Source organism: Vigna umbellata, chromosome 2 (assembly GCF_029865625.1).
Source record: "Vigna umbellata cultivar VRB3 chromosome 2, Vumbellata_1.0, whole genome shotgun sequence".
Classification (NCBI taxonomy): Eukaryota; Viridiplantae; Streptophyta; class Magnoliopsida; order Fabales; family Fabaceae; genus Vigna; species Vigna umbellata.
Window position 1 is genome coordinate 36,021 of NC_142166.1, and position 26,221 is coordinate 62,241.

General features: G+C 33.9%; 1 protein-coding gene across 1 annotated transcript; it reads right to left on the minus strand.

Moving 5' to 3' along the window:
• Window positions 1-7,565: 7,565 nt before the first annotated feature.
• LOC148203088 (uncharacterized protein At4g38062-like) lies at window positions 7,566-10,128 on the minus strand. The gene has a single exon (XM_088107973.1). The coding sequence runs from the start codon at window positions 9,969-9,971 to the stop codon at window positions 7,731-7,733; it is 2,241 nt and encodes a 746-aa protein (XP_087964099.1). The 5' UTR covers window positions 9,972-10,128; the 3' UTR covers window positions 7,566-7,730.
• Window positions 10,129-26,221: the final 16,093 nt, after the last annotated feature.

Below are 26,221 nucleotides of genomic sequence, written 5' to 3' on the forward strand. Positions count from 1 at the left end.
TTTATTTAAAATAAGATTTTTGATAATTGACTTTATCGAGTTTAGGAATTAAAGAGACTTAAAATGTGATTTTAGTTGCACAAATTATTTTAGATAGTCTAATGTTTGTTGATGCAGCTGGAATTAAAGTTTGAATTGCAATTTTGAAAAGAAAAAAAAGGCTAAAGTGCAATTAGAGAAAATTTTTGGACTGCTGTGCAATTTTGAATAAAATAAAAAGGGTTGAAATGTAATTTTGGACAAGTTCAAATCCATTAGATATTTTAAAAGATAATTTGGAGAAAATATATCTTAAGATATTTTATTTGATATTGTTAAATAATTACCTTATTTAACTATATCAATAAAAAAAATCAAAAGATAATATTTGCCAAATCTTTTTGTATCTAGAAAAATATTATCAAATATTCTCAAAAACCAATTAAATCTGTTGAATATTTGGAAGATATTAGATATAAGATCAAAGATGTTATCAACAGAGGATTCAGAGTCACAACTCAATCAAGCCTATATAAAGAGACCTAGGGGAGGCAAAAATAACAACTCATTCATTCTTAGACTCCTCCACTCGAAGCAAAAACCCATCACTCCTCTCACTTTTATTCCATCATGTGTTTCACTCCATTGATGGAGGGCTAACCTCCTAGGGCTATTCCACTGTAATTTCATTATGGATTCTGACGTTAAGTTGATTTAATGCAATTGTTTCTTTTGATTAATGATTTGAGTTATTCTTCTTCTATGTCTTTCATCTCTCAATCATATTAAAAGTGATGATTATTGCATCAAAAGGTGTTTGAATCTATATGCATATTAATCATATGAGTTCAAGAGTTTCTAGGTTTGATTGAGAATCTACTTTAATTAAATTTAGGAACTTTCCTATGATTAAACGAGATTTTGCTATCAATTGAGAATGTACTTTGATTGGTGGTAATAATTTCAACTATTATTAATTGAGAATTTACTTTGATTAATTAGTTTTTAATTTGGTTAGGAGATTTAAGAATAGACATGATTAAACACATTAAAATTTGATTGAGAATGTACTTTGGTTGAATTCATTGTGAATAATTTAGGAAGGTCTTGTATTTGATTGAGAATCTACTTTGGTTAACGACACGATCACCCTCAAATTAATTAAAAGCAATTATTAAAGAAATGAGACATATTTAAGCAAAAACTAACTAAAAAGAATTTTCAACATATAGCAAAACACATTTATTTAACTAAAAATGCAAAACTATCAAGAATTAGTTATAAGACAAGCACACAATTTCTATCATAATAAATTCATTTTTTTTGTTCCATTTTAAAATTATAAAATGACATAATAGGTAATTAGTATGTTAGGTCTCTCTTAATAACTTTCACTTTTATTACAAAAATGTTATTATATCATTTTTTTATGATATATACACTACATCCATTGTAATCAATCATCATTATTTTCTATTTTTTCACAAACCTTAATATACACGAAATTATTTCCTATTTTTTCCTAATTTTAAAAATAAAACACACAAGCATGTATGCACAAATTCATACACACGAACAAACAGACTCATGAACGCATAGACATACGAACATATGCATACACGGATGTACACACACATACACACGCACGAAAAAAATTATTCTACTAGAGGAATAATGTACTTCCCTGTTATCACTACTTTCAACCATCGCTGCTTGTTCGATTGCATTTCCATTTCCCTCCACCTCCACCATATGGTTGTTCTCCTCTTGAATGAATGCCTTAAAATTTTGTATCAATTCTGACTCAAAATTTGCAGGATTCAAGAAAGTCATTGTAACCATGCCCCATAACACAACAAAAAACTATATACTCTCTTGGCTCCACCTACCGAAACAAGAATCTCACCTTCACCTACCGAAACAAGAATCTCACCTCCGAACTCACCTGAATTGCTTTAATAGACACAAACACAATAATTGAATGCAAAGATAGAATGTTAGACATAAGGTGTGGGAATATGGGAGGAATGTCTTACATTGGCTCAAAATACAAAAGTCCAATTCTTAGCACTCGCCTTACATCTAGGTTGTTCGCCACTTTATTCAGATATGCATAACTTGTTTTTTAACTAAAACATTTATCTTTCTTTGTGCACATATTGCCAAATTCCTATAATCGACGTCAAGAACATAGCGGATACAATTGGAAAATACCCTCTGTTGTGAACTTGGTTAGTTGAGATGTTAAATAAACTAATTCAATAAAACCAAATCCAAAGAAGAACAATGATGCACACTATATACTCTTATAAGACAAGCACATTACATCTCTCATAGTAAATTCAATTTTTTTTCCATTTTAAAATTATAAACTGACATAATAGGTAATTAGTATGATAGGTCTGTCCTAATAACTTTCATTTTTCTACAAAAATGTTATTACATCATGTTTTATGACATACGCACTACACCCGTCATATTAAGTCATCGTTATTTTCTTTTTTTTCACTAATCTAAATATAGATGTCATTATTTCCTATTTTTTCTAATTTTAAAAAAACACAAAAACAAGTATGAACACACGGACAAACGTATGCATGCATAAACTCACACTCACGAACAAACAGACTTAAGAACGCACAAACATACGAAGATATGCATACACGGATGTATGCACATGTACGCACACACGAATAAAATTATTTTCTTTTGTAATTACTAAGATGAAAAAAAATAAATATGTGCTTTTAATTCTTGATTTAGTTGCTGATATTTATTTATATATATATTTGGTTTCCTTATTTTTTTTTTTATTTTTCTAAAGACAATATAGTTTTGTAATAAATGGTTGAGTAGGATTATATTACATTACATGGCTTTTTATCATATCCATTATATATATTCTTTGTGAATATTAGTGTTGTGGTGTTCAAAATTAAATATTTAAGAGTTAAAAGGTGGAATGCAAAGGGTTCTTTTGTTGATTATGGGTAATTGTAAAGTAACATGCTTTAGTAACATTAAAATTAAAGGGAAGTTTATATTTATTGTGCTTAAGGATGGGTGGAAGAGATATTGTCATATTTCGTATGTCATTCCAATCTTGAGAAGTCTGTTGCGTAGGATTACCATGGAACTTTGGCCTTGTTTGAAGTTCTTTCGGAAGAAATTGTACACATAATTCACAATGATCTTATTGATGATGGAGGACGGATGACCACAACCTTTGCTTCTACCAGCATGTACATCATGCCTTTCTCTACTGTTTTTTCTATGAACTTGAGTTGCTCTTCAGCTCCATGGATGGGTGAGGCAAGGAAGTTAACATATGACTTGGTTGCACTCCCTCCCAATGATCGAATTGAGTTGGATGAGGCTGATGTTGGTTGATTGGGGATTATTCTATTGGAGGAATGATGTTCTTGCCTCTTATCACTACTTTCAACCACCGCTGCTTGTTTGATTGCATTTCCACTTCCCTCCACCTCCACCATATGTAGTTTCCTCTTAAATGAATGCCTTTAGATTTTGTATCAGTTCTCACTCAAACTTGATATATGTTTAGAAAATGATTGGTACCGTTGCCATTGTCGTTAGCCCACAGTACGATGAAGACGTATTTGATCATAGGTATGTGGAGGATGGTGTAGATGATAAAGGAAAAGACACCCAGAATATCATCATTATGCTTGCTTCCATCGGTGAAGGTGCTGAAATATACGTAAAGGGGTGATGTCCCAATATCACCATATACAACTCCTATGCTTTGAAATGCTAAGCTGAGAGTAACGCATTACATCTCTCATACCTATTTTAGTCCCATTTAGTTTTTCAATTCTTAAGTTTTTTCGAAAAAAAATTCAACATCAATACTATAATTCACAACCATATCCACCAACAAATCATGTTCCTAATTCATCATTCAACAATCAAATTCTAAACTTTTTCATGATACAATCATTGAAATCAAAATAATCACACGTCTTTTAGTATATCTTTCAATATTTTCACCTTATAAATCAAATATTCACACAACACATCCACATTTATACAACTAAGATACTAAGATAATATTTGTTGAACCAATCTCTCAATCTGAATCAAATTAACATAATTTCCAATTATATGTTTCTAACCTAGGTCAATTTCTTATGGTTTAGCAAAATTCTCATTATGATTTCAGTCTTCCAAAATAAATAATTCAAATTAACTCCTCTAAAAGATAAGAAGTTTTGTTTATGAAAGAACCTTATTTCTAGAAAATAAGATGAGTCCAAGGTATTTAGAGATCCTTTTCATTCCTTTTCATGATACGCATTTACGTACCAAACATGTAGTTATAATCTTAAACTAATAAAAGTTATTCTTTTCCATATCTAAAAATGTAACTAGATTCACACATCACTAGTAAAAAATTGATCTATTACCGCGCATATTATGCATCGGTTAACCAGAATCAGAAGTATATTGCGGTAACATTTTTGAAATTATATCGACAGTATAGGCCTCGGTTGCAACAGAACCGCGGCCGTATATACCCTTAGGTCGTAGTTCTCCAAGGAACTGCGACCTATAGTCCCTGCAAAATTCTGACATTCCCACCCAAGTCAGTCTGAAATCAGACCCACAGGGAATAAGCCTCGGTTATGGGTGGAACTGCGGTCTATTATCCCTGCAAAATTCTGACATTCACACCTAAGTCAGTCTGAAATTAATTTGAAATCAGACAGTCAGGGAATAGGCCTCGGTTTTGGGGGGAACCACGGTCTATTGTCCCTGCAAAATTCTGACATTCCCACCTAAGTCAGTCTGAAATAAATTTGAATTCAGACAGTCAGGGAATAGGCCTCGGTTGTGGGGGGAACCGCGGTCTATTGTCCCTGCAAAATTATGAAATTCCCTCCAAAGCAGTCCAGAAATAAATTTTGAAGTCAAACCGTCAGGGAATAGACCGCGGTTCTGGAGGGAACCGCGGTCTATTCCCTGATCTGAACAAATTTTAAATATTTAAGACAATAGGCCGCGGTTGGGCGGGGAACCCCGACAGAAAGGTTAAAAAAAATTTTAAAATTGCCATTTCAGAACAATTTTTAAGTTTTTTTTAAGAGAATAGGCCTCGGTGATGTTGGGAACCGAGGCCGTATTATCGCGTTTTTCCAATGAACCGCGGTAGTAACATTTGATTAGGTTAAAAACAATATTACAAAGTGAGCAGTTTCGTCTTCCTCGAACAATTTCGTCCCCGCTAGCCATTTTCTCTACAACGACGTTCTTGCGCCGCGATCTTCCTCCATTCTTTCTTCCACCACTGTTGCGCCGCTGCAGTCACTGTAGAAGGACTTCCTTCCTCATTTTTCATCACCTACGTTTGTATCTGATCAAATTTTGCTTTGGTCGCCGGAGTTTTTTCGTTTTTGGGTTGGTTTGATACGTTTTTTTATTGATTCGGATTATCAAACTTACGTTTTGTTGTATTTTTTTGTAGGTATTGTGTTTTTTCTTTTAAATTTGTTCCGTTCAGACCGCGGGTTGTTCAATCTTCTTCATTATTGTGTGGTTTTTCACGCTCCCAAGTTCGTATTATTATGTTTATTAATTTTCATTTTGTGCATTTTTAATTTTTTGTAGGTTGAATATGAATAATATTGTATGATTGAATGTTTGAATTGATAATTTGAATGCTTATTAATTGTTTGATTGCATGATTGTATTATTTTGTTTATTAATTTTCATTTTGTTAATTTTTTATTTTGTGTGTGTTGAATATGAATTATTATGTATGATTGAATGTTTGAATTGATAATTTGAATGTTTATTAATTGTTTGATTGTATAATTGTATGATTGTAATTTTGTAGAATATTTACGTATGGGCCAGAACCGAGGTAGAAATGTTACACGAAAATTTAAAAATAAAAGGGTTTTGGCCGCGGTTCCAGCATGAACCGTTGTCATATCTCGACGTTATTACCGCGGTTAGAACTGCGGCCAAAGGTTACACGAATTTTTTTTTTTAAAAAAATGGGTTTTGGTCGCGGTTCAAGAAAGAACTGTTGTCATATCCCCCAGGTTATTACCGCGGTTGTAACCGCGGCCTAAAGTCCCAGACTTTTTACCTCGCTCGTATATGCTGCGGTTCTAAAACCGCGACATATATTCAAAAACAACCGCGATCGTTGCCCTTCGCTGCACTAGTGCATAAATTGAAATTCTAATTGAAATGGTCATATATACATATTACTAACACAAAAAAGTATGTTATTTTTGGTCTTTTATATTTGTTCTAGATCAAACGTAGATTTGGAAGACGTAAATAAATGTTTTAACCAAGTGACATAAATTCTTCACATAATTAAAAAAAGAAGAAAAAGAAACGACCACATCCACCATAACTACCATCATCTTTTTTCTTCCCATCTTCACGTAGCCGTCATCATCCATGACCACCCTTTGTACTATTAAATCCCATTGTGCAGGTCACCTCCAACATCTACCGAACCATTGTGTCATTCCCACTCACTACAGGATCGCCAGAATCACGAACAAGAAGACGCGTAACAATGCGCGTCACGCACAATATGAACAATCACCATGGAGCAACGTCAAAGATGTTGTAAACTGCAAATCACAATGCAAACTACCATAATCACATATCTCTAACTACCACACACCGCCATTGTAACAATGCCATACATCCACAACCATATCTGTGACCATGAGATCTCTACCAAAATGCAACAGCCACTCAAAATCAACCTAACACCAGTGTGACATCTGACTAGAAAAACCACATAGGATTAGAGTTTTCTGATTGGAGAAAATGCGTGGTGCTCGAGATACAATGGTATGTTCGCTCATGAGGAAAAACATTGACGCAAGAACAAAAATGTTAAAGTAGGGTAAACAAATTTTGCATCTCTTAATTTAGAATAAAATGTAAAATGTGTAAGCATCATACGTAAAATCTAGTCCCAACTAAGAAACGTAAATAATGTGATGTTTGTTAAAAAATGCCATAATATATTTTTTTAAATATGTTACTTTTAAATAGACTTAAATTCAAATATGTAAAAAACTAGTTGTGTTAGTTTATAAGCATTATAATATGACAAAGAAATATATGTTAGTATTTCACATATACACTACTAACATCATCTAACTTTAAGAATTAAAAATAAACAATTAAACAATGAAAAACTTTAATTAGTGAACTAAAACCAAACTATAGCTAAATCAAAATTGAAAATAATTGATTGAGACGAACACATAATTAAACATAAAAGTTAACAGGACGAGGTCATCAAGTTATTTAATGAAAAACATATATTTTTTAATAGAACAGACAATAATATTAAGGAAAACTCAAGTGAAATATTTAAAATTATCTAGAATTTAAAACTTAATTAAAGTTAAAAAAAATACTAAGGAATTGCTTGGATTCATCTTTTAAAAGACACGTAGATAAGGTAGGACTTTTCTTTCAAAATAAAAGGACCCATGAAATGGAATAATATTTAAGCAAATCATAGTGAGGTTCTTGAAAGAAAGGCATAAGGTTTTAAGGAACAACTAGGCGTAACTGAAGGCACAGGTGCATTGAAAGCCAACAAAAAGACTTACAAGGTGAAGAAAATGAACTTCATGTACATTTCTAGAATCTAGAATTGTTCATGCTTCAAAGCTGAGTGATGCTTTTGCTAAAACTCTAGGAGGCACATCTCATTCCTCTACCAAATATTTTCCCTATTGCAACTAAACATTGAGCAACTTAAATGGTGATCTTAGCTCAGAAAAGGTTTCAGATTTCTTTAACCCCGTTGAAGAATGCATCATCATATTCTCTTTCACAACCAATTCATCATCCTTTTTCAAATTCATTCCTTGATAATCATTCTCAAAACATTGCACTAATCTTCTCAATCTATCCATTAGTTGAGTGTCTGCAGTAGTGCACTCATACATTTTATCATCTAATCCCTGAACAAAACTAATCAAGTTTTCCCTTTCTGATGATGACAATCTTGTAGCACTTTCAAGCAAACTTCTATTGTCTATCTTAACCTTTCGAAGAAAAGCATCTGAGTCTCTTAGCTTCTTCTCCATTTCATCAACCAACTCCTTCGCTTTGACCTGTTTTGCATTCATTTCCTCTTCAACATCCAATGCAAGCTGTTCTGATTGCTTCATGTTTATCTCTTGCAATTTCAGTTTCTGCTCTAAATCATATATATCATCCTCAAGTTCCTCTATCATCAATTTCTTCTCTTCAATTTCAATAGCTGCTAGAACCTCAGCTGCTGTGATCATATTGCAAGCTTCTTTGACATGAATAATTTCAGCCTGTTTCTCAAAAAGCTGTGAAGAAATGGAGGTCAAGATGCTAGTGAACTTCTGTTCCAGTGAAGTCACCTGCTGCATGATCTCATCTGTTCTACTATAGTTTCCCTCAATAATCTGGATATGAGTCCCTTCCTCATCCTCATTGGTTCTTTCCATATTTCTTTGTGCAATCACGGCACTTTCAAATTGTTTTCTATACGATTCTTGTTGTAGCCGAAGAACCTCCTTTTGAAACTCCTCTAAAATCTTGTTCTTCTCCTCTATGATTTGGAGATAACTCACTTCCACAGTTTCAGAGGACTCGGATGTTAACCCTCTTCCTGGGGCAGAAGCTTCTGTTTCCTTTACTTTTGGTTCTTGTTCATATAGGAAAACGTGTTGCTGCAGACAATCTATTTCATTTTCTCTCTCTTCCAACTTACAAATCAAGCTATACTTTTCTTGATTGAGGCTCTCACTAAAATGTACTTGATCAAGGAGTGAATTTTCCAGTTCTCTGCGCATGACAAGATTTACTTCAAGACCATTTTTCAAACGTTCAACAAGTGACTTCCATATCCTCAATTCAAACTCCATTTCACTTATTTCACATATTCTCTCATCCAGTTCAATGTTAGCCCTGTCTAAAGCATCATAAGCTTCCGCAAGTTGTTCTTTGAAAACAACTTGCATGTCCAAAACTTTCTCTTCGAAGAGTTGATATGCTGATTCATTGATATCTTTCTGGGCACTGATCAAAGCAGCATTTTTCAACTCTAACTGCTTCATCAGCTGAAAACACTCCTCTTCTTTCTCTTTCTTCAAATTTGAGACTTCATCTTCCAGACGCTTTCGCTGGCTTTCTTCGTCAGCAAGAGCTTGTTTGCACATCAGTAACTGGTGTTGCAGATCATCTGCTTTTCTTACATGGTTGTCTAACAATAACTGCAGTAAAGAAATCTCATCAAGCAATGTATGCTTTTGCAACTCCCACTCCTCCTTACTTGCTTTAAACTGCTCTCTAAGTGTTTCATCCTCCTCTTCCTGATGTTTAAACTGTTCCTTCTCCCATTTTAATTGCTCTTCTACCTTCATGTTTTCCTCCTCTAGCTTCTGCAACAAGGCATCTGGTTCTTCTTTTTCCCTTGATGTCTTTAAATTGTTCTCTATTTTCAAACACTCGTTGTTTGAAACTGGAATGCAACCGTTCCTGCTTCCAATCTCGTTTGTGTACACACGCATCAGTTGTTCTTGGTTCTCCATTTTCCCTTTTTCCTCTTCGAACGGCACCAGCAACCTTCTTTTTTCATCTTTCCACTTTCTAAACTTTTCAACACAATCTGCTCCAAGTTCATCATTTGCAGCACTGAGATGCCTGGTGACCTCTCTATTATTTAAACTATCGGTTAAATCTTCATTTATCTGCTGAGAGCCATTGATTTCATCTTCTTTTTCAAACAGTTGTTGGTTCAGATTCTCAATTTTGAACATAGCCTCCAGTATCTGATTGGCATGTGCATCATAGGATTTCTTCATGTTCTGAAGTAGATTTACCTTGTGCTTGAGTTTCTGGATTTCAGCTCTAGCGTCTTCGAGTTCTTCATGAACACCCATATTGCTAGATATTTTACACATACGACATTCGAAGATCCTGTTTGCCTGCACTGAATGCATGAACCCAACCTAAAACCAAGAATAAAGAAAGGAACAGAGACAAAACGGAAAAAAGAGAAAAAAAACATTGCAGTTTGCAGATAAAGAGAATCGTTGGAGCAGAAACACAACTTGGTCTTTCAGTTGACTTAGATTATTTCACCCTCCAAAACATGATTGTCTAAATTAGAAAACCAGATGCAAGAGATGTTTGAACTGTGCTTGAATGCTACCACACAGTTTGATTTACAAGGGTTTTTTTTCCACATTATTAGAGGAGATTTTGTTCCTCTAAATCAGATCTTCTTGCTTATAAATCAGAGGTACAAAAGTTACAGAATATATGAATCTGACTTTCAACAAAAACAATGCCAAATATTGGATGTTATAAAACATAACTTGAATTCGAGGAACACATTTACTCAGATTTCATCACACGAGTACTTCCTAGTAAAACTATATATGATTTATCATAGGAAAATGCTAGGAAGTATCATAATTTATATTAATCTTTACATGCAAGTATGTGTTATACAGATATTAGCCAGGACTATGAGCAAGTGATAGTTTTAGACTATCAAACAATTTCTCATGTAACACGATGTAGCCCTCCAAAGTCCAAAACCATGAAAAACTTCCAATTTAGAACCTCTAGTTGTAGATGTTACAAACACAGCTAGCTAGATTCTCTGAAGTCCTAAGAATAGAAAAAGGAACACAATCCCTATGTTTATTATAATCAATTACAATATCATCATGGCTGCATACAATTCTTCATTAGAAGTTAACATAAAATCCAATTCCCATTTCATGTTTGATTGATTCATCCCTAACATTGAGCTACCATTATTTTCAAATGGTTTCTTATGAATTGAAACTAGACATATTAGATTGCATTTTGCATGACTCTAAACCATACATTCAACATTAAACAATGCTAACAATAAAATAAAATGGCTAAAATTGTTTCAACATGTGAACCAAAGACTTTAATAAGGTAAAAGAAATAAAGAAGTGAAAGACAAAAAACTGACCTGAGTTTGAAGGAGGAAAGTGTTGGTGAAAAAAATGGAGGAAGGAAAATCCAACAAGGAGAGAATAGGGAAGGTGGTTACAGCATAAAACGTTTATTAACCATAAATAGACCGTAACGGCTTTCTAATCACAAATGTTTTAACTTCAGCTAGCCGTTGGAATGTGCTTCTATTGTTAACTTCCAGGCCCAGCCCAAAAACCTGTTTGTTTGATGTCTATTGATAGGATCCTGTCTCTTTTGAGTGTTTCATCTTACACTTCTAACATCTTCTTGCATCTCCAAAAATTTCATTTTTAACCTTCTAATATCTCATCCTTATCCTTCATCTTCAATTTTTTTCAAAAATTTCATTTTTAACTTTAATAAATATTTTTTTCATTTTCTTCTTTTCTTATTAAAAATACTATGCACCACCTTAATAATAATTAAATTTAAAATTCAAATATTATTTAATATAGTTTTATATTTTAATAACTATTAAAATATGATTTATATTATAATAATAATTATATTAAAAATATAAAAATAGAATAATTAAAATAAAAATAAAATTATATTAAATAATATATTTAAATACAAATAAAATTATATTAAATAAAATATTTAAATAGATTTAACTATATTAAAATATTAAATTAAACTAAATAACTATTAAAATTTAAATAAAAAATAAAATTTTAAAAACAATTATCAGATGTCTACCGATTAACAAATTTTTCAAAGTTTTGTTTTCGTAAAAACTTAAATAATTATTAATTTTAATTTAATATTTTAATATAATTTAATATATTTAAATATATTAAATGTGATTTTAAATATTATTTTCATTTTCATTATTATTACTCTTATTTTAATTATTATTATTTTAGTTTTTTTAATAAAACTATTATAAAAATATAAATCATATTTTAATAATTATTAAAATATAAATATAATAAATAATATTACAATTTTTATTTAAATTCAATATTTATTAAATTTTAAATAAAAAGCCAAAATGTTTACATATTTTACGGATTTTAATATATGATAAACAAGTTTTTAAAATTTTGGTTTTTATTTAAAATTTAATAATTATTTAATTTATTTTAATATTTTAATATAATTTAATATATTTGCATATATTAAATCAAATTTATTATTATTATTATTTATTATTATTATTATTATTATTATTATTTTTATTATTTTATTTTTATGTTTTTAATATAATTATTATTATAATATAAATTATATTTTAGTAATTATTAAAATATAAAATTATTATTAAGGTGGTGAAGAGTTTTTTTAGTATGAGAGAAAAAAAATGAAAAATATTTATTAAAGTTAAAAATGAAAGTTTTAACTTGAAGGTGGAGGATATACTGTTAGAAAGTTAAAAATGGAATTTTTGTTTTTTTTTATAATTGTTATTAAGATAAAATTTAGTGTGTGAAACTGACCCTATTTAAAAATAAATAAATTAACAAAAAAGAAAAATAAATTAAAATATTTAATGAGATTGAATTAATAAGTTTGATTTTTCAAAAAGTGATAACGCACATATTTGTACTTTACACTCATTCGAAACAAATAAAATAGTACTTTTGTTTTAAAATATAAGATAAATTGATAAATCAAGTAGAAAAGTTAAAATATTAATTTTTATTAAATATTAGAAAAATGTATGTTTATTATTTTAATTTTTTTTAAATCGTGTTGGCTTGGTATATTGGGCTTACTTGAAATTGTATGCTTTCTACCTTACTTTCATTGGCTACCATTTTGTTATCATATTCCTCTTCTTTTCTTAATGGTAAATATATTATTATGTGAATTTTATTACTCAAAAGTATATCCTTATTTATCTTTATGATTTCTAACTTTTATGCATTTTGTCGAGTTAATTTTCTAAAAGAAAGTATTGACATTCCTTTAGAAAATACCATTGTTTTAGTATACTGTTTTGTAAAATAACATTATTTTGTTATCAACATAAAGAAAAAGCACGATGTAAAATATAAAGAAAGAATATTAAAGGATAAAATATGAAAAAATAATTATAATTTAGAAATGAACAAAAGAACTTAAGATGATAAAATTTGCAAATAATGACATTTGAGTGGTAAAATATTCAATTAGTGTAGTCTTTAAAAAAATTAATTGTTTGATACTTTTGTAAGATCTCAAATATTTCCAGAGATAAAATATTAATAGGTAAAGAATGAAACGTTTCCAAATACATTATAACATTTTTATTTTATTTTATTTAGTTTTATTTTTAAAATTATCTTTTAAGTTTTTGAATTGAGAAGTTATTTGTTTATATTAATTAAGTTTTATTTTAAAATTCTCTTTTAGGTTTTTAATTGAGAAGTTATTTGTTTATATTAATTAAGTGTGTCTCTTAGTCAAGATAAACAAATTGAATCTTAGGCTAAGTTTTTTTTTTTTCCTATAAAGGGTTCAATCTAACCATTAAAGAGTCCAATCCATCCCAAAAACAACATTGTGCAGCAGTAGAAATGGGCCACAATGCATACTTTGTTACCTCATATTTTTTTGTATTACAGAAATAGGTTAACAATAGCTATAAATAGCTATAATTCTTCTAGAATACGATGAGCTGTATAGTGGTTATTCTCCTTTATTCGTTCTTATCCACATGTTGTAGCAGTATATATGATGAATTTTTCTTTCATCAATAATATATAGAATTTATTTCAATATCTTCTTTTTATTGCCTTTCGGTCTTTCCCTTTTATGGTATCAAGAGTCATTCTCTGACATGTCAGGCTTAGCTTCTAATACGTCCAACCTAGGGTCCGATGAAAATTCTTCAAATCCCCTACCAGACCCCACCCAAAATCCTTCTAGTCCATATCACATCCACCCTAGTGAAAGTCCCTCATCCGTCATTGTTGCTCCAGCCCTCGTTGGCAACAATTATCATTCATGGTCTCGGTGATTTCGCATGGCCCATGTCTCCAAAAACAAAATGGTGTTTCTCAATGGTTCCATTCCAGCCCCTACTGCCACAGACTCGTTATTCCCTCAATGGGAACGATGCAACACACTCATCATGTCCTGGTTATTGAACTCTCTATCACCTTCCATAGCTCAAAGTGTGATCTACCTTGACAGAGCTATCGACATCTGGACCAATCTTCGTGAACGTTTTTCCCAAAGCGATTTACTCCAAATTGCAGAACTTCAAGAAGAAGTCTATGCCTCAAACAGGGCACTTGAAATGTCATTGATTACTTCACTGGCTTAAAAGCCTTGTGGGAAGAACTGGATAATTTTCGCCCCATGACTGTTTGTGGTTGTTATGCAAAAACGTATCATACACATGACTTCATCATCATGTTCCTTAAAGGTCTTGATGATCGTTTTTCAGTGGTACGATCTCAAGTGCTCCTTATGGAACCCTTATCGTCCATGAATCAGATTTTTTCCGTGGTCATTCAACACGAACGTCAACAACCTGATGTCGTTTTTTTCCACTAATGAGCCTAACTCGTTCGCCAATGCTGCCATGGACAGAGCTCGAAGTACTAGGAACAAAGCCAACTCCTCCAAAAAGTGTAGCTATTGTCATCATCCCGACCATACAATGGACGTTTGCCATAGCAAGCATGGTTATCCACCGGGTCATCCTCGTTATCCCGGAAGGTCAAAATTTAATCCTCGCGTTAGTTCTTCAGCTCACAGCGCTGTCAGTGATGCTTCTTCTGCTGAGGAGAAAGAGACCAATGAGAGCTTCATTCAAGATTTTGGGCTTAATCTCACTAGAGCCCAATTTCAGCATTTACTTAGTCTTCTCCAACACACTTCTCCTTCTGGTAGTTCGAGCTCAGTAGACAAAAACCAGCCCAAACGTTTCAATCTCTCTCTCAAGAGCCCAATCCCTTCACCTGGTTCCAATTTGGGTATCCCTTTCATTTTTTGCGCCACCACACACGTTTTTTCTCACACATGTTTTTTCTCACACACATGCATTATCTTTTTCTTCCCACTCCACCCCCTGGATTGTAGATTTAGGGGCTACAGACCATATTGCATCTTCTCAGAGCCTAATCCATCCTTGTCTCGTCCCAGACCCAATCCATCATTGTCTCATCCTAGCCCAATTTGGTCTTCATCAGACACTAATTCCTACTCACCCATTATCACCCAAGAGTCAAAACCAACATTATGCAGCCCACATTCCTCTACAGAAAGTGTTGCAGCCCCAAATTCCCCTCTCATGACCGAGCCCAACTTACCCAATTCACATCTCATGACCGAGTCCCCCAATCCATCCATGTCCGAGCCCAATTTTCCCTTCTCCTTTCCATCTGGTTCATCCTCCCCAAACGCAACCATGCCGCAACACAGTGAACCAGACCAAATAGTGCCCCTTCTTCGTCGCTCAACTCGCCCACATAACACTCCACCTCACCTTGCTGATTACGTTTGCAATTTTACGCCAACGCAATCATCCACAAAGTGTTTACATCCATTGGAATCTGTTCTTGGCTACACTTCTGTGTCTCCTTCTCACTGTCACTACCTCATGTCATTTTCTTCTGAGCAAGAACCCACTAATTATCAAGAAGCCATAAAGCAACCTTGTTGGAAGGAGGCTATGAAAAGTGAAATAGAGGCTATAGTGCTGAATAAAACTTGGGATATTGTTGAAAATCCTCTGAATGTCAAACCGATTGGGTGCAAGTGGGTGTAGAAAATCAAACGACGACCAGATGAGACAGTGGAACGCTACAAAGCCTGACTTGTAGCGAAGGGATTCACACAGATTGAAGGTATCGATTATTTTGAAACTTTCTCTCCCGTTGTAAAGATGGCAACCATACGACTTATTCTTGCTTTGGCTTCTGTCAATAGATGGCATCTTCAACAGTTTGATGTTAGTAATGCGTTCCTACACGGTGAACTCTCTAAAGATGTCTACATGGTTGTTCCTCCTGGTGTCATGCGTCATCGCAGTTCGCAGTGTTGCAAATTAAAGAAATCTCTCTACGGTCTAAAACAAGCGAGCAGGAAATGGTATGAAAAGTTGTCTCTCTTACTCTTATCTTGTGGATATAAACAAGCTCATGCTGATCACAGCCTTTTCATTAAATCTGATGGGTCTGATTTTACTAATCTGATCATATACGTGGATGACATTATTTTATGGGAATTCTGTGCATGAGATTGCCCACATTAAGCAAATATTACATTCACATTTTCATATAAAAGATCTTGGTCTTTTGAAATATTTTCTGGGTATAGAAGTTGCTCATTCAGATGCAGGAATCTCCTTGTGTCAACGGAAATACTGTTTAGATCTCCTCAAGAATTCTGGTATGACAAGATCCAAACCCTGTTCCACACCCATGGACAGTGCACTTCGTTTGCATCAAGATTCCATTGAACCTCTTGCTGATCCACTTTCCTACCGAAGACTTGTTGGTCGTCTATTATATCTTACAAGCACACGTCCTGATATCACTTTCGCCACATAACAACTAAGTCAATTCATGAGTAATCCTACTCAGATGCATCTTCGAGAAGCCATGAGGGTCCTTCATTATCTCAAGAGCAGCCCCGGGAAAGGTCTGATGTTCAGGCGTGATTCTCCTATCCAAATTCTTGGTTTTAGTGACGCGGATTGGGCGACCTGTGTTGATTCAAGAAGGTCTGTTACAGGGTATTGTTTCTTTCTTGAAAATTCCTTAATTTCTTGGAAGACAAAGAAGTAAAACATTGTATCTCGATCATCATCCGAAGCTAAATATCGAGCCCTTGCTTCAGCCACTTATGAGTTATAATGGCTGAATTTTCTACTTAGAGATCTAAAAATTCCTTGTTCCAAACAAGCTGTCTTGTACTGTGACAATCAAAATGCATTGCATATTGCAGCAAATCCCATTTTCCATGAGCGGGCAAAACATCTGGACATTGATTGTCACCTCATTCGTGAGAAACTACAGGCTGGCTTGATGCGATTAATTCTTATGTCATCCTCGAACCAACTAGCAGACATCTTCACAAAAGCTCTCCCTCCAAAGCCGTTCAACTTAAACTTATCCAAGTTGGAGTTAATTAACATCTTTCTACCTCCAACTTGTGGGGGACTAATAGATAAAGAGCCCAATCCATCCCAAAATCAACATTGTGCAGTAGTAGAAATGAGCCACAATGCACACTCTACTACCTTATATTTTTTTCATTACAGAAATAGCTGAATAATAGCTGTAAATAGCTAGCATTCTTCTAGAATATGATGAACTATATAGTGGTTATTCTCCTTTATTCGTTCTTATCCACATGTTGTAGCAGTATATATGATGTACTTTTCTTTCATCAATAATATATAGAATTCATTCCAATATCCTCTCTTTCTTGCCTCTCGGTCTTTCCCTTTTACAATCCCTTTTTTTCGTTTACGTGGGATTGAGTTGAAAGTAATGGTTATGCAGGTAATAGTTGAATTTATATCTTTAGGCTCATGATCAACTGTGGTAGAAATGTTCTAATGGTAGTTACTATTTACCTCTAAGGGATAAAAACTAATTACAATATTTATTTTAGTTGAGTATGGATAAAAGTAAGAAGGATGATATTTCAAACTTGTGTTTTGGGTATTTTAAATTTATAATTACTATTGTACTTAATGCTTATGAAATTTGTATATTTGGATTAATATTGTTGAAGTGGTTAATTTTGCTTTAAACCATGCTTAGCGTTGAGGTATTATTGCTTGCACAATTTAATTTTACTCTATAATAGTCAACATGGTTGCTTAAAGAATAAATTATACCATAAGATTTCAGCAAAAAAAAAAATTGGAAAAATTATCTAAGAGTGAAACAAGTGGTATTCAAGCAACAAATGATTATTTAATGTGTTGAGTGTTTCTGAAACTTGTTGAATTATATAAAAAAAAAGTTGTTGGATTATATAAAAAGTGCTGACTAAGCTTATAAAGAGTCTTAAAGATTGAAAACTATATCTCATATTGTATCATGATGGTGAAATAATGTATATCAAATGTTATAATACTATAAAAATAATTTTGTTACGAAACCCACTTTTATCTTTTTTAGAATTTAAATTATCAACAAATATTTTTGTCGGTTACAAACCCATCAATAAATTATAATTTGTATTACCTATGTGTATTGTCACTAATGTATCTGATGGTCAATTTCATCAATAAATTTCGTTGATAATTTGTAATTTGTATTACTAACAAATATTTTTGTTGATAAATTTGTTGGTAAAGTGAGTGACAAATTTCGCGTTAAGTCTGGTGAGATTTTTTTTTGTGGGTGAGAAGAAGAAGTGGAGAAAAAGGGAAAGATGAAGAGGAAGATGAAGAGGAAGAGGAAGAGGAAGAGGAAGAGTAAGAGGAGAAGGAGAAAAAGAAAAGGAAGAAAAAGGCCAAATTGTAGAATTTACTGATGAATTTTTTATCTATCGGTAAAATTTATGGACGATCATTTTACATACCTACTTTGTCCATCGATACTACACAATTTTTTATTGTGTAAATTTCATGTTTGAATGTGTTTGAATTCTTCATATGTAGATAAGATTTATCTTAAAATAAGAAATATGTTCATCCTAAGACTTGATACACACAGAAAGACTTTTGAAATCAGTTAAATAAATGAAAAGAACATTTTTATTATCAATAAATGTTACTTGTTAGTGTTATGTTAGTGGAAGGAATTGAACCCACCATTTCTCCTATCTTCCCTTTCAACCTATAAAGCCAACCTTAAAACTCCTAATATTAGTGGGTAAGTTGAACGACAACCTACGTCCTTTTTTACAACTTTACCACTAAAATTATCACTAGTGACATCATTAATTTTCTTTAATATTAGTTGAGTTGACTATTTTGAAATTGATTTCATAACCTTCTTTTTGCATTCAATCAAATTATTTTCAACATGATCTATTATCTTATGTTTTAGACTTTTTTTTTTACTGAAATGTTCAAACTTTATTAACGTGAGTAGATCATTAGAATTTTTTTTCCAAATTAGACCCTTTTTACTATTTGTGTACAATTTTTTTTGGCGAAATTTAAATGTTACTAAGAATTCATTTATCAAACAACAAAATTTTAGCAGTAAAAAACCTACAAAATTAGAAAAAGCATAATGAGAATTTAGTCTTTCGCAAAAAGAAAAAATTGTACTTAATAATAAAAGGATTTAGTTTTGGAAAAAAATCTTGATATTCTACTTGTTAGGATACAAAACAAAAGTTTCACATCGGATAAAACAAGAGATATTCAAGAGTTTATATACATATAAGACAATTTAGAGTGATACATTTTAGAGTGATGCAAAAAACAAATCCGTGAGGACAATTTCTTATCACCGTGGAGATATATGTGTATTGACTCTTCCTACACTAGTGGAGTCAATAAAATTCAAAAAAGAAGTCCATGTTTTAATTGGCGCATTAAGCAATTAAATGAAGAAATAACCCATTAGATTGTTTTAATTGTGTTTTTAGGAACAATACAAAATGATAACATTATTTATCTTTAAATATAATTAATTAATTTTTTAAGTAATTTTTATAAATGTATTAATATTGTTTTCCATTGTGTCTAACTCCCAACAAATTATATTCTTAAAATTTTGGAAGTTTGTATTATAGATGTTATATTGTCGATATTTTGTTAGATTTATATAATTTTGTTGTAACGAGTGAAACTTAGTTTCTTCCTTAAAACTCAATATAAAAATTGAGTATTACATCTAATCTTTAGACACAAAAATAATGGAAAAAATTCATTATGAATGGATGAGATATTTTTGAAGTATTAAAAATTAGTATATGTTATGGTTAGAATTATGTGTGGTATTTATACACAATGCTTTGATTACTAAGTAGTTTAATTTTGATTAACAGTTATGGTTAGTTTAGTTTTTATTGACCTTGATATTTGAATTTTGATGTACGTAAGTAAAATTTCACTATTTGTTATTTTAGACGCATATTGGAATTTATTTAGTATGTCTGGTTTAAACTATTTACATTATAGGTTTGGAAACAAACAAAATGAATTGTACATTAAAACAAAAACCATGATATATCAATTATGACTTAAAATTAATATAGTATGCAAACCTTCTACCTCAATTCACTTCATATTCAATAGAAGATGTATAATTTTTTTATGCACAATTTACACAACATAAATTAGAGTTCAATATTATATATTCATTTTTATATTCATTCCTGTGTCTAAATCGATATAGAAAAAACAATACAAAAAGTTATTTTTAAAATTGTAAAAATCATAATATCAATTAGTGTCCAACTTAATATTATATCTCTCACTTTGAAACATTTATATCACATCTCTAATTAATATAAAAAAGAAATTATAAATAATGAATATAAAATATTTTTGGATTAATTATGTTTTTGTTCTTAAAGTATTAAACGACTTTGATTCTTGTCTCTCTTTCAAAGTTTAATCTAATTAGGTTTCTATCATTTCAAAATTCATGAAATCAATTTTTATAAACGGTAATCTATGTCAGCATTTCACTTGGAACATGATCTTTTTCCTCCATTATCATCAACTACATTCATCCTCTCCTTCCCTCCACACCTTCCATTTCAACACACATGAAAACATTCATCCACCTTCAATTTCAGAAAAAACCCTTCTCCACTCAATTTACATAGTATCTCATCTTCTTCTAATCCCTCGATCAACTTTCCACATCTTCAAAGATTATCAAACTTCATCATCAATTCTCTTAAGATTAAATAAGCTTTTTTTTAACATCTTCACACTCCCCATTCTTTCCCAACCTCACTTCAACTCCATCATCTTTCACCTGCACCAAATTATCACATACAAATAGGGAACATCTTCATTCGTTCCATTGCCCATATATAACCAACTTCTCCACACTGTCACAAGTCACCAACATATTCAAACTCTTCCATCCCATTCGATTCTTCCATTGCCTTCACCCTTCACCTTCAACCTTCATAACCTCCTCCTACATTTTTCAACGTCGTTGCAACTTCATTCCCATCCTCCACACCACCCTGACTCCCACTTTCATTCTCTTCTCTATTTTGACAACCTAAAAAAAATAGAGACAACACGCACTAGTGCAGTCAAGGGAAATGACACCAGTTATTTTCGCTTATAGGTATCGGTTCTGCAACCGAGGCATGTACAGGCAAGGTAAAAAGGGATAAACTTTTTGCCTCGGTTCTTAACCAAGTAAAAAAGAGATAAAAATTTTTCTCAGTTCACCGGTAACCGAAGTCGTACAAACTTTTTTTATATTTTTTTTGGAAGAACGTTTCGCCTCGGTTCCTATTGAACCGAGGCAGTTTCTCCCAAGCAGAAATTCCAACAATCAAGAATTAAGCTATTACAGGAGAGCTTAAAAATCTCAAGACACTTTCAGTCTACACGACGCATCTCTTAGGTCATATCCCACCAGAGATTTAGAACTGCTCAGCCTTGGAGGATTTGTTTCTGTATGAAAACCAGCTTTCTGGAAACATTCCTTATGAATTGAGCTCCATGCAAAACCTGAGGAGGGTGTTGCTGTGGCAGAACAATTTAACTGGGACCATTCCGGAAAGTCTTGAGCTTCCTTGAGTTATCAAATAATCAACTCAGTGGAGATATTCCCTCTTAGATAGGAAACTGTGCTCATCTACAATTGCTTGACTTGCACAACAATGTGCTGGAAGGAACCATTCCTTCACCTTTGAAATTCCTAGTTGGTCTCAATGTCTTAGATCTTTCGGCAAACAGAATAACGGGAAGCATTCCGGAGAATTTGGTCATTTCCAAGGATTAGAGATCCTCTTGAACTTGAGTTGGAATTCTCTTACTGGCCCCATTCCACAGACCTTCTCAATGTCTCCTAGCCAACTCCTTTCTGTTCACCAAGAAACAAAATATTTCTCATTCATGGGTGAAGAGACTAATGAATAAAAGATTTAGCTTACCTAGTCAATTGCCTATCAAACCTGAAGCAGGACGCCGCGACTCCACCGGACCACTACCGAACCACCATCATTGTCGGATCACCACCGAACCACTGGAGAACCAGGACGCCGTCGCGACTCCACCAATCTTCAACACTCCATTCATCGGACCACCTTTACCGGACCACTACAAAACCACCGCGAGAGCTCTCTCTCTCCTTCGCACAACCTGCAATATTTCCCCCAATCTCTCTCTCTCTCCTTCGCACCGAACCACTGCGACTCCACCAATCTCTCCCTCTCCTTCGCACCACAAAGCACCACCGTCATCAACCCTAAATCAAAAAGTTTCCCCCAAACTCCATATCGCGTCGTCAAACCCTAAATCAAGGAACTCCGTTCAACTCTTCTCTTCGCACCGTAGCACCATCGTCACCATCTTCTCTACCATCGCGCCTCCCCTCTGCTTTCGACGCCGGTCACCATCGTCATCCTCGTCGGAGCACAAGCTGATGTAATGGAGGAAAGAGAAGGATTCACCGATTGAATCGATGAAATGGAACGATAAGGTGTTTTGTTCGGTCAAAAACGAAGGAGAAGGTGTGAGAACGATAAAAATGGTGTTAATCGAAGTTTCAATCGATGAGTTCAGAGGCAGGATGCATTCAACCGGTAGGAATGAAAGAAATCAGTGGTTTAAACGGCCAAAAATGGAGAAAACTGGGTCAGTGATGATGAACCCTAGTAGAGTCCGAAGATAGGGTTTCAGGAGAGGCTTTTTGTGCGAGAATGGAAATGTCTCGCGAACTGGAAGCAATGAAAGCAATGAAAGCAATGAAGTAATACTGACTCGGTTATACCCTTAACCGAAGTAATACATTTATACGGCCTCGATTCCTTCCTCCAACCGATGCCTATACACAGATTATACGTTTCGGGTGATTTCTAACCGAGATAATATAACTATTATGCCTTGATTCCTGTTATAAATTTAAATGCTTCGAGTTTGTCTAAACCGAGACATATTAGTCGTGTTAGAAGACCTTTTTTTACTAGTGATGGTACAAATTTCCAGAACACAGATTATCATTCATCCTCTTAATTGCTCAAGAATACACTCACTCAGAGAGACAAAAAAGCTTAGAGAAGAGGAGAAAGGAGAGGTTGCCTTCAATTGCGAACAACTCCGGTAAGCTTGAAAGGTTGTTTACCTTTACCACCATGACCAGAGTGCTGCCAACGTCACCCATCGTTCTTCCATATTCTAAAACCCTAATCTCCCTTTTCTCCTATCTTCTTTCTCTTCCAAGCCCTAGATGGGGAACACCACAAACCCATCAATGCTCCTATTGTACTAACGACGCGATTGAAAATCACTTGGCTTAATCCCAGATCCAATTTCAGTTTCTATTTTTTCTGTAGAGGCACGATTTGATCTGGGTGGTTGAGGAAGAAAAAAGAAGTTCTCCTTTGTCTTATGTTGTTGCGTGTAAGGTGGAATAAGAAGCTATGATAGGGTGAAATATAGGTGGTTCTTAGGGGAAGAGGGTGAAGCCAAAATCAAGGAATGAAGAGGATAGATCTAGACATGCAACAATAATCAAAGCGCTGTCACCAATGGTCACGAGTTTTACAATTGAGATTATGATTGTTTTTTTTTTCTTTTGGAAATTAATTTTAAGGAGAATAACAATTGAAGAAAGCATATAGTTTATTAAGAAATAAACTTTAAATCTTACTTAACTATATAAAATCGTAAGGTAAGGTCACCCACTTATATATACTATGAAATCATCTTATCTCTAGTCGAAGTGAGACTTTCAACACACCTTCCTCACGTCAAGGTATATATATCTCGTGCGTGATACTAGCCATTAATTAATGATCTGATAGTAGTCTGGGTGGAAGAATAATTACCCAATAACAAATTTTGCTAGGATAAACTTTAAACCGTGATTCTAATAAAAAGTTAATTTTAAGTCTAACTATATCTCACAAAATCGACTTGTAAAGTAAGATTTGCATTCATTTATATATTATGAAATTGCCTTGTTTATAGTCAATATAAGATTTCCAACATAATTTTGAGAGTGATGATGTTTGTCCTTTTGGTAATGGTAAGGTTTATGAAGGAAAATGTTTAGAATTGATGGATCTGGAAAAATTATTCTTAGCCAGTGAAGTAGAGAGATGCATACATATTGGTTTGTTGTGTGTTCAAGAATATGTTGCTAGTGACTCTCGATGAAGGGTGGCCAACAACTAGGTGTGAGTGACTTACCTGTGTGAATGGAAAGAATTTTTTTTTCACCTTACATAAATATTTAGTCTAGGTTTAATAGCCTATTTTGTCCCCAGTTTTGTTGAATAATGTCAATTCAGTCCCTTGTTTTAAAAATGTTTGAAAGTGGTCCTCAGTCATTAAATTTTGTGTCAAAATCATCCCTTCCGTTAAATAGAACCAAACGGAGTTAAAGCATTGATGATCTGGTAGAGTGGACTAGTAATGTGTCAATTTAAAATTGTATGCGTGATGAGGTGTTACGTAGTTAGACGTTGACATGTAGGGTTTTTTTGATTGGGGAAAAATTGATTTAGGGCACAACGTCGTCATCCTCTTTCTCCTCCAGAACTACCCCCAATTCGTCTTTGCATTCGTGGGCTCCTCCTTCTGCGACGCCACCGTCACCATCGTCACCACCGCCCTTAGTTGAAGTGCTTTGGAAGTTGGATTTTGTGGAGAATGTTGATCTTGTAGTACCCCATTGACCCTCTCAAGGTGATGATGGGAATCCTCGTCTTGGGGTACCCTTGTTGTTTTGGTAACCCCAAAGTGACCCAAAATCTCTCTGCCCCAATCCCAAAGGTTCAACACCACGTAAGTCCCAATCCCACCGATCAGCCCATACGCGATCGAATACGTCAGCGTCACGAACGCCGGTATCGCCTCCCTCATGTCCTCCCAATCAATCTCCACCATCGATCTCATCATCAACACCCCCACCAGAATCAACAGCGGCCCCACCACCCACGCCAGAATCGACGCCAGCAGCGGCGTGAAGAAGAACGCCAAGAAGAAATACGCCGCCACCGTAAGCGCCATAATTCCCGTCCTTCCGCCCTCCCGAATCCCTGTCGACGACTCGTTGAACGCCGTGAAGGGGGAGGTCCCGAGCAAGGACTCCACAACGATGGAAGTGGCATCGGACATGAACGCGAAGTACTGTCCCTCGAACTCGCCCTTTTCGTTGGTGAAGTCGGCGAAGCGCGCCATGGAGTACAGTGTTCCGGTGGTGTCGAGAATGTTGACATACAAGAACGTCACCACAGCCTCCCAGAAATACCGCCTATCCTCCCAAAAATCAGATGCAGATACATTCTTCTGGGCCACAACATAATCAACAGAGGCAACAACATCTGCTGAGAACCCAATGTTAGGGCTACACCAAACATCTTGAAAATCCACACCTAGGATTGGAACCCTCTAGAATCCCGCCATGGAAAGTATTATTCTTGTCGTCGCTAGTGGTTCTCTTGTGCTTCTTCTTTCTTGTTTTCTTCCCTTGCCAATCGGCGGAGGAGCGAATCACCGCCAGCACCAACACCTACCGTGACGCGCCGACGATGCACCCCAACCATCTGAAGGTTGCTGCAGAAAAGTTGGTTTTTTCTTGCTTTGGGCAATGGCATTGATGGTGGGGCTGTCATTATTGGAGGAGGGAGTATTGTTGGAGAAAGTGGGAAGGAGCAAGGAGGATATGGTGGACTTGCCCCTAGTTGATTGGATTATGGAAGGGATTTGAGGGTTTGGATCTGTTTCTGGAATAGGGTAGTGGTGTTGATGGTGGAATTGGTTTCTAGGTCTTCTCCACGTCGCCACGCGTACACATTTAAATTGACACGTTACTATTGCATTGTGTCAGATCATCAATGCCTTAACTCTGTTTGGTTCTATTTAACGGAAGAGACAATTTTAAGACAAAATTTAATAACTGAAGACCACTTTCAAACATTTTTAAATCGAGGGACTAAATTGATATTATTCAGCAAAAATAGGGACAAAATAGGCTATTAAACCTTTAATCTAATATAGGTCCAAAACTTTTCACTTAATATTGATAATTTTCATTTTACCGGTGTTTTATTCAAAATATTTTGATATTGGGAGGTAAATATCCTTTGAGAATTAGCAAGCCAAAATGAAATAAAGGACAAGGGGTGACAAAGAAACCATGTGCATTCTCACAGCATAAACATGGACCCTCATCATCTA